Here is a 14,603-nt window from a genome sequence, read left to right as displayed (position 1 = left end):
TATTATTTAACCTTTATTTAACAGGAAAATATATTTTTGAGGTTACAAAACCTCTTTTCGAAGTAGGGCCAGACAAGCGGTCAGCGTGAACATACAACACAAGGGCATGATACAAATAGGACATGAACAGAGAAGTTACTTAAAACAGTTTATTAGATATTTATTAGAGTGCATGTATGCATCAAGTTTAACTGAATGTGCGCTAGGTGGGTAGTATTATTAAGGGTTTAGGGTGTGTGTGAGGAGTTAGGATAGAGTTGTATTTGTGAGGGCCACAGCTGCATTGCTAGCAGGATTTACATCCTGTCCGTAGCTGGGTGTCCAGTAGTAGTGCCTCTTCAGCCCATGGAAGACCTCGGCCAGACACACACACCCGTCCACCTCGTACACACACACATCGGTCTGCTCCGACGACAGACGACCACTGGACAGCAGATCACTGAAAGCCTGGTGGAGGGGAGTAAAAGTGTGGCTTCGAGTGTGATTTTGATTTGTGTTTTATTTTTTTATTTTTTTTATTTCACCTTTATTTACCCAGGTAGGCTAGTTGAGAACAAGTTTTCATTTACAACTGCGAACTGGCCAAGATAAAGCAAAGCAGTTCGACACATACAACAACACAGAGTTACACATGGAATAAACAAACATACAGTCAATAATAAGGGTAAGATAAGGGAGGTAAAGGCAATAAATAGGCCATGGTGGCGAAGTAATTACAATATACCAATTAAACACTGGAGTGATAGATGTGAAGAAGATGAATGTGCAAGTAGAGATACTGGGGTGCAAAGGAGCAAGATAAATAAATAAATACAGTATTGGGATGAGGTAGTTGGATGGGCTATTTACATATGGGCTATGTACAGGTGCAGTGATCTGTGAGCTGCTCTGACAGCTGGTGCTTAAAGCTAGTGAGGGAGATATGAATCTCCAGCTTCAGTGATTTTTGCAGTTCGTTCCAGTCATTGGCAGCAGAGAACTGGAAAGAAAGGCGGTCAAAGGAGAAATTGGCTTTGTGGGTGACCAGTGAGATATACCTGCTGGAGCGCGTGCTACGGGTGGGTGCTGATATGGTGACCAGTGAGCTGAGATAAGGCGGGGCTTTACCTAGCAAAGACTTGTAGATGACCTGGAGCCAATGGGTTTGGCGACGAGTATGAAGCGAGGGCAAGCCAACGAGAGCACACAGGTCGCAGTGGTAGGTAGTATATGGGGCTTTGGTGACAAAACGGATGGCACTGTGATAGACTGCATCCAGTTTGTTGAGTAGGGTATTGGAGGCTATTTTGTCGATGACATCGCTGAAATCGAGGATCGGTAGGATGGTCAGTTTTACGAGGGTATGTTTGGCAGCATGAGTGAAGGAGGCTTTGTTGCGAAATAGGAAGCTGATTCTAGATTTCATTTTGGATTGGAGATGCTTAATGTGAGTCTGGAAGGAGAGTTTATAGTCTAGCCAGACACCTAGGTATTTGTAGCTGTCCACATATTCTAAGTCAGAACCATCCAGAGTAGTGATGCTGGACGGGCGGGCAGGTGCGAGCAGAGATCTGTTGAAGAGCATGCATTTAGTTTTACTTGCATTTAAGAGCAGTTGGTGGCCACGGAAGGAGAGTTGTATGGCATTGAAGTTCATCTGGAGGTTAGTTAACACAGTGTCCAAAGAAGGGCCAGAAGTATACAGAATGGTGTCGTCTGCGCAGAGGTGGATCAGAGAATCACCAGCAGCAAGAGCAACATCATTGATGTATACAGAGAAAAGAGTCGGCCTGAGAATTGAACCCTGTGGCACCCCCATAAAGACTGCCAGAGGTCCGGACAACAGGCCCTCCGATTTGACACACTGAACTCTATCAGAGAAGTAGTTGGTGAACCAGGTGAGGCAGTCATTTGAGAAACCAAGGCTGTTGAGTCTGCCGATAAGAATGTGGTGATTGACAGTGTCGAAAGCCTTGGCCAGGTCGATGAATACGGCTGCACAGTAATGTCTCTTATCGATAGCGGTTATGATATCGTTTAGGACCTTGAGCGTGGCTGAGGTGCACCCATGACCAGCTCTGAAACCAGATTGCATAGCGGAGCAGGTACGGTGGGATTCGAGATGGTCGGTGATCTGTTTGTTAACTTGGCTTTCGAAGACCTTAGAAAGGCAGGGTTGGATAGATATAGGTCTGTAGCAGTTTGGGTCTAGAGTGTCTCCCCCTTTGAAGAGGGGGATGATCGCGGCAGCTTTACAATCTTTGGGAATCTCAGACGATACGAAAGAGAGGTTGAACAGGCTAGTAATAGGGGTTGCAACAATTTCGGCAGATAATTTTAGAAAGAGAGGGTCCAGATTGTCTAGCCCGACTGATTTGTAGGGGTCCAGATTTTGCAGCTCTTTCAAAACATCAGCTATCTGGATTTGGGTGAAGGAGAAACGGGGGAGGCTTGGGTGGGTTGCTGTGGAGGGTGCCGGGCAGTTGACCGGGGTAGGGGTAGCCAGGTGGAAAGCATGGCCAGCCATAGAAAAATGCTTATTGAAATTCTCAATTATAGTGGATTTATCGGTGGTGACAATGTTTCCTAGCCTCAGTGCAGTGGGCAGCTGGGAGGAGGTGCTCTTATTCTCCATGGACTTTACAGTGTCCCAGAACTTTTTTGAGTTTGTGCTACAGGATGCAAATTTCTGTTTGAAAAAGCTAGCCTTAGCTTTCCAAACTGCCTGTTTATATTGGTTCCTAACTTCCATGAAAAGTTGCATATCACGGGGGCTATTCGATGCTAATGCAGTACGCCACAGGATGTTTTTGTGCTGGTCAAGGGCAGTCAGGTCTGGAGTGAACCAAGTGCTATATCTGTTCGTGGTTCTACATTTTTTTAATTGGGCATGCTTATTTAAGATGATGAGGAAGGCACTTTTAAAGAATAACCAGGCATCCAATACTGACGGGATCAGGTCAATATCCTTCCAGGATACCCGGGCCAGGTTGATTAGAAAGGCCTGCTCGCTGAAGTGTTTTAGGGAGCATTTGACTGTGATGAGGGGTGGTCGTTTAACCGTAGACCCATTACGGATGCGTGCAATGAGGCAGTGATCGCTGAGATCTTGGTTGAAAATAGCAGAGGTGTATTTGCAGGGCAAGTTGGTTAGGATGATATCTATGAGGGTGCCCGTGTTCTATGAGGGTGCCCGTAGGTTCATTGATAATTTGTGTGAGATTGAGGGCATCAAGCTTAGATTGTAGGATGGCTGGGGTGTCACCTAGCAGCACGAGCTCTGAAGATAGAGGGGGGCAATCAATTCACATATGGTGTCCAGGGCACAGCTGGGGGCAGAGGGTGGTCTATAGCAAGCGGCAACAGTGAGAGACTTGTTTCTGGAAGGGTGGATTTTTAAAAGTAGAAGCTCGAATTGTTTGGGTACAGACCTGGATAGTAAGACAGAACTCTGCAGGTTATCTCTGCAGTAGATTGCAACTCCTCCCCCTTTGGCAGTTTTATCTTGTCGGAAAATGTTATAGTTAGGGATGGAAATTTCTGGGTTTTTGGTGGTCTTCCTAAGCCAGGATTCAGACACGGCTAGGACATCCGGGTTAGCAGACTGTGCTAAAGCAGTGAATAAAACAATCTTAGGGACGAGGCTTCTAATGTTAACATGCATGAAACCATGGCTTTTACGGTTACAGAAGTCAACAAATGAGAGCACCTGGGGAATAGGAGTGGAGCTAGGCACTGCAGGGCCTGGATTAACCTCTACATCACCAGAGGAACAGGGGAGGAGTAGGCTAAGGGTACGGTGAAGGCTATAAGAACTGGTCGTCTAGTACGTCCGGAACAGAGCGTAAAAGGAGCAGGTTTCTGGGCGCGATAGAATAGATTCAAGGCAAAATGTACAGACAAAGGTATGGTAGGATGTGACTACATTGGAGGTAAACCCAGGCATTGTGTGATGATGAGAGAGATATTGTCTCTAGAAACATTTAAACCAGCTGATGTCACCGCATGTGTGGGAGGTGGAACTAAAGGGTTGGCTAAGCCATATTGAGCAGGGCTAGAGGCTCTACAGTGAAATAAGACAATAATCACTAACCAGAACAGCAATGGACAAGGCATATTGACATTAGGGAGAGGCATGCGTAGCCGAGTGATCATAGGAGTCCAGTGAGTAGTTTGGCTGGCTGGAGACGATTCAGACAGCTAGCAGGCCGGGGCTATCAAGCTAGCAGAAGGGCCTTAGAGGGACGTCACGACGGAGGAAGTCTGTTATAGCCTCATCATGCAGTTACGTCGAATAGACCAGTCGTGATGGAGTAGTAGGGTTCCGTGTAGCAAAGGGGTTCAGTCCAATTGGCAAAATAGGTATAGTGGCCAAAGAAATGTGTGTGTGTGTGTGCGTGCGTGTTACCTGACAGACCGGCTCCTCCAGTCTGTTCCCCCAAATGTAGATATGTGTGAGAGTGTTGTTAGCCTGCATGGCCCGAGACAGAGACACCAGACCAACAGTAGCTATGTTATTACTGGGGATAGACAACCTGGAGAGACAGAGGGAGAAGAGAGAGGGAGAAGAGAGAGTTGGATAAATCCTGGGGTGTGTTCAGTAGGAACGAAAATGTAGGAAAAGTTTTGAAAAAAAGTGACAAATTTAAGCACTAACTGAACTTGTCCAATAAGTAACACTCCAGGGTTGGGGGTGGGTTAAAGGTGAGGTGTGTGAGTATGTGTGTCTCACGCTTTGAGGTTGCAGGTGGGCAGGGCGATAGCCTGGCTGAGGTAGAAGGCGCCATCGTCTTCGATGCGATTGGACGCCAGGTCCAGAATCTCCAAGGTTCCATTGTTCTTCAGGACCTTTGCTAGACACCGAGCCCCGTCACGAGTCAACCGGTTACTGAGCAGAGGACAGACAGAGAGGAGGGATGTATGGTGTGAGTAATTATGAGCGTGCTTATGGTGTGTGTAAGTATGTGTATGGGCTTTGAGTGTATGACGTTTCTGTGCATGGGGCATGTATGTCTGTGTACGGTGTGTGTGTACCAGCGTAAGTCCAGGTATTTGAGGGTGTAGTTGGTTCTCAGGGCGTCAGTGAGTCTCTCCACTCCACAGTCAGTCATGCCCATCTTCCCCAGGTGCAGCTCCCTCAGACACTGATTAACCACCAACATACCTGACAGATGGACCGCTGTCTCCTCCTATGACAGAGAGAGAGAGAACCTGATGAAGGCAGCGTAGCTGTCGAAACGTGGCTTTACTAAACGTATTGCATCGTAGCCATTCGAGTTTGCAGCTTTTATTTTCTCAGAAAGAGACAGAGCCACACAAAAGATGCACATATGTTCTGACATGGTAGTCTTTCTGAAGACCACGTCTTAGTACACATTGTGTGCAGTGTACCTGGTGGCTGAAGAGTAGAGGCCTGCTGATGTTGACAGATCGGAGGCTCTTGTTGTTGTTCAAGACGATGGCAAACGCTATCACACTCTGAGTCCCCTACACAGAGAGAGAGAGAGAGAGAGAGAGACAGTGGCCATGTCCGAATACCCAAACTTGCATCCTAAATAGTAGGCCATTTGAGCATGTGAGAAAATTGTTTAATAGTACGCCAAATTGTAAAAAAAAATCTAGTATACTTTAAATGCCCGGATGTCATACTCATTTTGGCTTTGACAACAGCTCATCAATTACATATGGGGATGCACTACTGAAATCAACAAATAGCGGGAAACAACACAATCGCACATGACAAATTCTCAGTATGCGAAAATAGAATGTTTTATAGTATGTGAATTTTCAAAAATCGTGTATGGTTTAAATGCCAGGATATTATACTAATTTCAGCTCTTCATCTAGTAGAATTCTATGCACACGTTTCCACAATGCACCGGAAGAGGTGTTCTGCAAGTGATAGGTCCTGGTTCTCTTCAAGTAACCAAACAACAAAACAAAGCTACTTAATTGGGAAGATGACGAATAGCGAAGCTTCTGTGGTGGTGTTCAAATGCAGGCTAAATAGTTTTTGTTCTCCTTAAAATCTAAATTTTTTTGGTTGTGGATTTCTGTTTTCTCATTGAAAAGTGTTTCTTGTTCTCTTGGCCTTCATCAGAGCTTTTAAAGTAAATACCAAACAATCTTTTGATTTGTGAATGTGTCGGCACCGGGCGTTAATGTCATGTTAATCAGGCCTTTTGATTTGTGAATGTGTCGGCACCGGGCGTTAATGTCATGTTAATCAGGCCTTTTGATTTGTGAATGTGTCGGCACCGGGCGTTAATGTCATGTTAATCAGGCCTTTTGATTTGTGAATGTGTCGGCACCGGGGACTCAGGATGTGGCTGCGTTAATGATGTCATGTTAATCAGGCCTTTGATTTGAACATATGGATTGTTTTAGTTTTTGGCAGATATCTAAGCTTGGATGTCGGCCCACCACCTTAAGCTTAACCTCGGCAAGGTGGAGCTACTCTTCCTCCCGGGGAAGGCCTGCCCGCTCCAAGACCTCCATCATGGTTGACAACTCGACGGTGTCCCCCTCCCAGAGCGCCAACAACCTTGGCCTGACCCTGGACAACACCCTGTTGTTCTCTGCAAACATCAAAGCAGTGACTCGCAGGTTCATGCTCTACAACATCCGTAGAGTATGACCCTACCTCACACAGGAATCGGCGCAGGTCCTAATCCTGGCACTTGTTGTTGGCTTGGCTCTGCGCTTGTACCGTCAAACCCCTGCAACTTATCCAGTACACTGCAGCCCACCTAGTGTTCAACCTTCCCAACTTCTCCCATGTCACCCCACTCGTCCACACACTCCACTGGCTCGCATCCATTACAAGACCATGGTATTTGCCTATGGAGCAGTAAGACGAACTACTGCTCCCTACCTTCAGGCTCTGCTCAAACCCTACATCCCAACCCGAGTACTCCGTTCCGTCACCTCTGGTCTCTTGGCCCTCTCACCCCTACAGGACGGCAGCTCCTGCTTAGCCCAGTCCAAACTATTTTCTGTCCTGGTACCCCAATGGTGGAACCAGCTTCCCCCTGAAGCTAGGACATCAGAGTACCTGCCCTTCTTCCGAAAACACCTGAAACCCTACCTATTCAAAGAGTATCTTAAATAATCTCACAGCACACAGTATTCGGACACAGCCAGTATATGTATGTGAGAGTGTGTGGCGCATGTGTTACCAGGTCAGAGTCGGCCACGTCCAGCTCCTGTAGTGTAGAGTTGACCTGCAGCATGCTGGCGAAGTGCATGGCTCCTCCGTTCCCTATCTTATTACCAGTCAGCCTCAGAGACAGGAGGGCATCATTACACTGGAGATATGGAAAAACACACACACTTTACATGGTGTATACAAATGGAGAAATCATGTATTGAAGACTTCCTGTATGTTGTTTTATGTGGTCTATATAGCTCCTGCATAGTGTTTTTAACATTTTTACATTTTAGTCATTTAGCAGAAGCTCTTATCCAGAGCAACTTACAGTAGTGAATACATTTCATACATTTTTTTTTCTGTACTTATACATTTTTTCTGTACATTATTTCTGTACATTATAAATAATGTATATATACATACAGTTGAAGTCGGAAGTTTACATACAGCTTAGCCAAATACATTTAAACTCAGATTTTCACAATTGCTGACATTTACTCCTAAAAAAATGCCCTGTCTTAGGTCAATTAGGATCACCACTTTATTTTAAGAATGTGAAATGTCAGAATAATAGCAGAGAATGATTGATTTATTTCAGCTTTAATTTATTTCATCACATTCCTAGTGGGTCATAAGTTTACATACACTCAATTAGTATTTGGTAGCATTGCCTTTAAATTGTTTAACTTGGGTCAAACATTTCGGGTAGCCTTCCACAAGCTTCCCACAATAAGTTGGTTGAATTTTGGCCCATTTCTCCTGACAGAGCTGGTGTAACTGAATCAAGTTTGTAGGCCTCCTTCCTCGCACACACTTTTTCAGTTCTGCCCACAAATTTTCAATAGGATTAAGGTCAGGGCTTTGTGATGGCCACTCCAATACCTTGACTTTGTTGTCCTTTTTCCACAACTTTGGAAGTATGCTTGGGGTCATTGTCCATTTGGAAGACCCATTTGCGACCAAGCTTTAACTTCCTGACTGATGTCTTGAGATGTTGCTTCAATATATCCACATCATTTTCCTTTCTCATGATGCAATCTATTTTGTGAAGTGCACCAGTCCCTCCTGCAGCAAAGCACCCCCACAACATGATGCTGCCACCGCCGTGCTTCACGGTTGGGATGGTGTTCTTGGGCTTGCAAGCCTCCCCCTTTTTCCTCCAAACATAACGATGGCCATTATGGCCAAACAGTTCTATTTTTGTTTTATCAGACCAGAGGACATTCCTCCAAAAAGTACGATCTTTGTCCCCATGTGCAGTTGCAAACCGTAGTCTGGCTTTTTTTATGGCGGGTTTGGAGCAGTGGCTTCTTCCTTGCTGAGCGGCCTTTCAGGTTATGTCAATATAGGACACGTTTTACTGTGGCTATTGATACTTTTGTACCTGTTTCCTCCAGCATCTTCACAAGGTCATTTGCTGTTGTTCTGGGATTGATTTGCACTTTTCGCACCAAAGTACGTTCATCTCTAGGAGACAGAATGCGCCTCCTTCCTGAGTGGTATGACGGCTGCGTGGTCCCATGGTGTTTATACTTGCGCACTATTGTTTTTACAGATGAACGTGGTACCTTCAGGCGTTTGGAAATTGCTCCCAAGGATGAACCAGACTTGTGGAGGTCTACAAATTCTTTCTGAGGTTTTGACGGATTTCTTTTGATTTTCACATGATGTCAAGCAAAGAGGCACTGAGTTTGAAGGTAGGCCTTGAAATACATTTACAGGTACACCTCCAATTGACTCAAATTATGTCAATTAGCCTATCAGAAGCTTCTAAAGCCATGACATCATTTTCTGGAATTTTCCAAGCCGTTTAAAGGCACAGTCAACTTAGTGTGTGTAAACTTTTAACCCACTGGAATTGTGATACAGTGAATTATAAGTGAAATAATCTGTCTGTAAACAATTGTTGTAAAAATTACTTGTCATGCACAAAGTAGATGTCCTAACCAACTTGCCAAAACTATAGTTTGTTAACAAGAAATTTGTGGAGTGGTTGAAAAACGGGTTTTAATGACTACCACCTAAGTGTATGTAAACTTCCCACTTCAACTGTACATACAGTCAAACTCTTTGCAATGTATTCTGCTCCGTCTGTCTGAATGTCGTTACACGTCAGGTCCAGAGAGCGCAGACACACGTTCTCCTGACACAATATAACACACAACAACACACAGGTTAATACACACTTAACAACAGCATGTCTGGATTTTAGTAAATGGGACCAGTGTTCTCATCGACCTCCATTATATGTGACCAGGTTACCTTGAGGAGGTCAGCGAGGTGTCCCGCCCCCTCGTCTGTGATGCAGTTGTACCTCAAGTCCAGACCTGTCAATCAACAACACACCTGGATGAACAACAAGACACATGGACATTTATTTATTTATTTTTTATTTCACCTTTTTTTAACCAGGTAGGCAAGTTGAGAATTTACAATTGCGACCTGGCCAAGATAAAGCAAGCAGTTTGACACATACAACAACACAGAGTTACACATGGAGTAAAACAAACATACAGTCAATAATATAGTAGAAAAATAAGTCTATACACAAAGTGAGCAAATGAGGTGAGATAAGGGAGGTAAAGGCAAAAAAGGCCATGGTGGCGAAGTAAATACAATATAGCAAGTAAAACACTGGAATGGTAGATTTGCAGTGGAAGAAAGTGCAAAGTAGAAATAGAAATAATGGGGTGCAAAGGAGCTAAATAAATAAATAAATACAGTAGGGGAAGCGGTAGTTGTTTGGGCTAAATTATAGATGGGCTATGTACAGGTGCAGTAATCTGTGAGCTGCTCTGACAGCTGGTGCTTAAATCTAGTGAGGGAGATAAGTGTTTCCAGTTTTAGAGATTTTTGTAGTTCGTTCCAGTCATTGGCAGCAGAGAACTGGAAGGAGAGGCGGCCGAATGAGGAATTGGCTTTGGGGGTGACCAGAGAGATATACCTGCTGGAGCACGTGCTACAGGTGGGTGCTGCTATGGTGACCAGCGAGCTGAGATAAGGGGGAACTTTACCTAGCAGGGTCTTGTAGATGACCTGGAGCCAGTGGGTTTGGCGACGAGTATGAAGCGCGGGCCAGCCAACGAGAGCACACAGGTCGCAGTGGTGGGTAGTATATGGGACTATGGTGACAAAACGGATGGCACTGTGATAAGACTGCATCCAATTTATTGAGTAGGGTATTGGAGGCTATTTTGTAAATGACATCGCCGAAGTCGAGGATCGATAGGATGGTCAGTTTTACGAGGGTATGTTTGGCAGCATGAGTGAAGGATGCTTTGTTGCGAAATAGGAAGCCAATTCTAGATTTAACTTTGGATTGGAGATGTTTGATGTGAGTCTGGAAGGAGAGTTTTCAGTCTAACCAGACACCTAGGTATTTGTAGTTGTCCACATATTCTAAGTCAGAACCGTCCAGAGTAGTGATGCTGGACGGGCAGGCAGGTGCAGGCAGCGATCGGTTGAAGAGCATGCATTTAGTTTTACTTGCATTTAAGAGCAGTTGGAGGCCATGGAAGGGGAGTTGTATGGCATTGAAGCTCGTCTGGAGTGTAGTTAACACAGTGTCCAAAGAAGGGCTCTGAAGTATACCGAATGGTGTCGTCTGTGTAGAGGTGAATCAGAGACTCACCAGCAGCAAGAGCGACATCATTGATGTATACAAAGAAGAGAGTCGGCCCAAGAATTGAACCCTGTGGCACCCCCATAGAGACTGCCAGAGGCCCGGACAACAGGCCCATCTGATTTGACATACTGAACTCTATCAGAGAAGTAGTTGGTGAACCAGGCGAGGCAATCATTTGAGAAACCAAGGCTATTGAGTCTGCCGATAAGGATGTGGTGATTGACAGAGTCGAAAGCCTTGGCCAGGTCAATGAATACGGCTGCACAGTATTGTTTCTCCAAAGCTCAGTTGTCCTGAGTCTGCAAAGAACTGCCAGGACCTAGGATCAATGGAGACACTTAAGTTTTTTAATCCTGTATCTCTTGACACATTCATGAAAATAGTCATGGCCTCTAAACCGCACTCTACCGCACCTGCTGTCTCGACCTCTGAATGCTCAGCTATGAAAAGCCAACCGACATTTACTTTTGAGGTACTGACCTGTTGCACCCTCTACAACCACTGTGATTATTATTCTTATAATCTCCACTCGGCACAACCAGAAGAGGACTGGCCACCCCTCAGAGCCTGGTTCCTCTCTAGGTTTCTTCCTAGGTTCCTGCCTTTCTAGGGAGTTTTTCCAAACCACTGTGCTTCTACATCTGCATTGCTTTAGGCTGGGTTTCTGTATGGCACTTTGTGACATCTGCTGATGTAAAAAGGGCTTCATAAATACATTTGACTGAATTTGATTGATTGTTAGGATGCTGGATTGCCCTAAAGTAAATTGATGTTTTGCCAAAATTATAATTATTCCAGTCTAAATAAAATCATTCAAAATACTTCACCAGGGAGCATGACTTAGCCACAGAGGATCATTAAAATACTTCACCAGGGAGCATGACTTAGCCACAGAGGATCATTAGCTTATTTTTTTTAAATAGCTGTGGATTGTTTCAAATCACAAGTGTGTTAGGGAAACCCGCTATTTGGGTAGTGAGCGTGGCAGTAGGTATAGCTGATTGAGTTGCGGCTGTCAGTGATAAGTGTCTAAAATATGTGTGAAGATAATGTATCTTGAGTATAACTTAAAATGTTGCATCAAGAAGAAGATGGCGAAGATACGGTGTGTCTCTCTCCAGGATGCGAATGCATGCATATGTAGGAAAATGCCATTTGGCAATGTCTGATTTCTGATTGTCTTAACTCACCACGTACACCACTAATAAAATGAGCTTCCCAGTCATTTTTTCTTCGCCTCACACAAGTCAACAAAGTCTGTTTATCTTAACAACCATTGCAAATGGTAGTTCCTCAGTATTTGAAAAATCTTTCCAACACTCCCAGCCTCGATAATCACCAAGCTTCGGTGTGAAAGAGCAAAATATCATGATCTGATGATCCCATATCCAGTGGAAACATCATTAAAAAACAGCTGTCTTTTCTGTGCTAACTGGCTCAGGAAACTCTGAGGGCCAGGAATAAGTTCACTTGTGACAGCTTCAGCTGGACCCAGTGATGATTTGATACAATGTTGGACTACACTTGCAATAGTTCAAGTGAAGATGGATACAAAGTGAGGCAGACAGGTGGAGTAAAGATTCATTTGATTGAAAGAACCGGAATTTTCATCAGGATATTTTGGTATTTTTTTACTGCTTTAGAAGTATGTATTTTACTTAGTTGACATGGAAGTTATAGGCCTACTGCTGCATTGCATTGGCGTATAGGTTAAAACGGAGTTCTATGCTCTCATTTATTTAGTCGCCAATGGATCAGTGTACCAATGTGTCCATATGACAGAGGTTAGTGCACTCGCCATAGTTGAATGACATTTTTGATTTTTATCATTTTACTTAAGATTTTTATGATTGACAATGTGACAATGATTTTGAGAAACGAAAACGTTATTATTGAAATGAAACTGAAATGAAAATGCGCATATAAAAAAATTATCACAATCGACACACAGATCGGTAGGATAAATTGTAAGCTTCCCCAACCTTGCAAATCACGAACTGCCTGGTCTTTACTATTTACACCCCTAACAAAAATTGTGAACGCGTAAATGCGTGCACACGTGGGAGGTTCCTCAACAAACGTGCGCACCTATAAAAAATCACCAGTCAAGTCCAACTGATTCAACCCGACCGGAGAAAGCATATCCCTGTGCTTGCATGTCTACAATGCGTTCACCTATCCTATCTTCTGACTTCGCAGACCAGTAATGAAGGAGAGGAGGATCCCACTTGAGGATTTTGTTAGAATGCAGGCTATCTATGGTCTCAACAGTAAACATGTCTATCTACCTGTCACTGAGTCGTTGTCTCGGAGGGTTCTGGACAGAGCGAGAGCATCTTTGTTGGTCACTTTTTCTACCTTTCTCAGCCTGTCGTTCCCAGTCAGTTTGAGTGTGATGTCTCTACGGAATGCAGACAGACAGGCAGGCAGGGCTTGGTTAAGCTCGTTCGTGAGAAACGTGAACGTCAGTATAAGAAGTTGCTTTTCCGGCTAGAAAATGAACTGCAGCATGCCATGATGCTGCGAACCTACCCCGTCTTCCCCTCCGTCTCTTGCAGGACTTCTAAAATGTATCGATTAGTTCGTAGTTTTAGTTCTTTGCAGACAGAGGAGTAAACCTCTGTAATACTTCCCATAGTAGCGAAACTTTAGGCTAGCTATGAATGCCAAAACACTAGTCAAGGCCAGAGGACAAGGAAATGTTTACATTCCTATGGCAACACAGGCGCGCCCCCGCGCTTGTAAAATCAAAAATGCAAGCAAAGAAACGCGCACCCAACATTCATTACAATTATTCAGTCTCTGATGATAAAAGAAACACAATTTTTTTTAAAAACGTTAACTTTCTTCAATCCACACTAATGTAAAATGTTAAAAGGGTAAAATCTAAGTATAGTGGTGCATCTGCAGTGCCTTCAGAAAGTATTTACACCCATTGACTTTTTCAACACTTTGTTGTGTTACAGCCTGATTTTAAAATACATTAAATTGAGATTTTGTGTCACTGGCCTACACACAATACCCAATAATGTCAAAGTGGAATTATGTTTTTCAAAATGTTTACAAAATGAACATCTGAAATGTCTTGAGTCATTATGGAGTGGTAGGTTTGACTGAGCAATCTTGGTATCAGATATATAAGGGACAGCATGGTCTGTAAAGGGTAGGCTTACTAATGACGGTTTTATTATTGCAATAATTAATCAATATTGAATAAAGATGATTGTTTGAAGAAAAGACAAAGTCTCTCTCACTTGAATAGAATATTCCACCACAGGAATCAGTGACAGTGGCTATGTGGTCCCAAATCTGGGATTAAGGGGCTCTTTTCCAAGTTTAAAATGATTAACGTTCAACATTGGCCATGCTGTCAATGAAGCATGATTTGTGCTGCGCACTGTTAACTCAGAGGACCGCCACGCCACCTTCCTGTTCAAGTGAGCCGAGCACAGCAATGTGAGTCCAAAAATGACTTGTCTGCTGCTTCATAAATTATGTAATATGCAAGGAGATATGTATTCTGTAGATAAGAAAGTAATACTAAGTGTATGTTGTGTAGTAAGATGTTAGTAGCCCATGTGCCTCACCCTAATAATTTGGTCTATTTACCCCTCTTCATTTCATCTACTGTTCTGACTGTTCTACTGTAGCCTATAACCTGTTTTAGAGCAATGTAATCAAATCAAATCAAATTGTATTAGTCACACGCGCCAAATACAACAGGTGTATCACCTTACAGTGAAATGCTTACTTATGACCCCCTAACCAACAATGCAGTTTAAAAAAAAATACGGATAAGAATAAGAGATAAAAGTAACAAGTAATTAAAGAGCAGCAGTAAAATAACAA

At 43.7% G+C, this 14,603-nt stretch overlaps 1 protein-coding gene across 1 annotated transcript; it reads right to left on the bottom strand.

Annotated features, from left to right (window-relative positions):
- Nucleotides 1-13,454, bottom strand: lrrc34 (leucine rich repeat containing 34). Its single transcript, XM_029695684.1, has 10 exons — nucleotides 13,287-13,454; nucleotides 13,043-13,155; nucleotides 9,392-9,456; nucleotides 9,189-9,272; nucleotides 7,158-7,286; nucleotides 5,371-5,466; nucleotides 5,014-5,168; nucleotides 4,712-4,867; nucleotides 4,388-4,514; nucleotides 1-447 (listed from the first exon to the last, which is right to left on the bottom strand). The coding sequence occupies exons 1-10, from the start codon at nucleotides 13,388-13,390 to the stop codon at nucleotides 247-249; spliced, it is 1,230 nt and encodes a 409-aa protein (XP_029551544.1). The 5' UTR covers nucleotides 13,391-13,454; the 3' UTR covers nucleotides 1-246.
- Nucleotides 13,455-14,603: the final 1,149 nt, after the last annotated feature.

Source organism: Salmo trutta, chromosome 2 (assembly GCF_901001165.1).
Source record: "Salmo trutta chromosome 2, fSalTru1.1, whole genome shotgun sequence".
NCBI lineage: Eukaryota > Metazoa > Chordata > Actinopteri > Salmoniformes > Salmonidae > Salmo > Salmo trutta.
The sequence above is the reverse complement of the archived record's forward strand: the minus strand, read 5'-3'. Positions and strand labels throughout refer to the sequence as shown.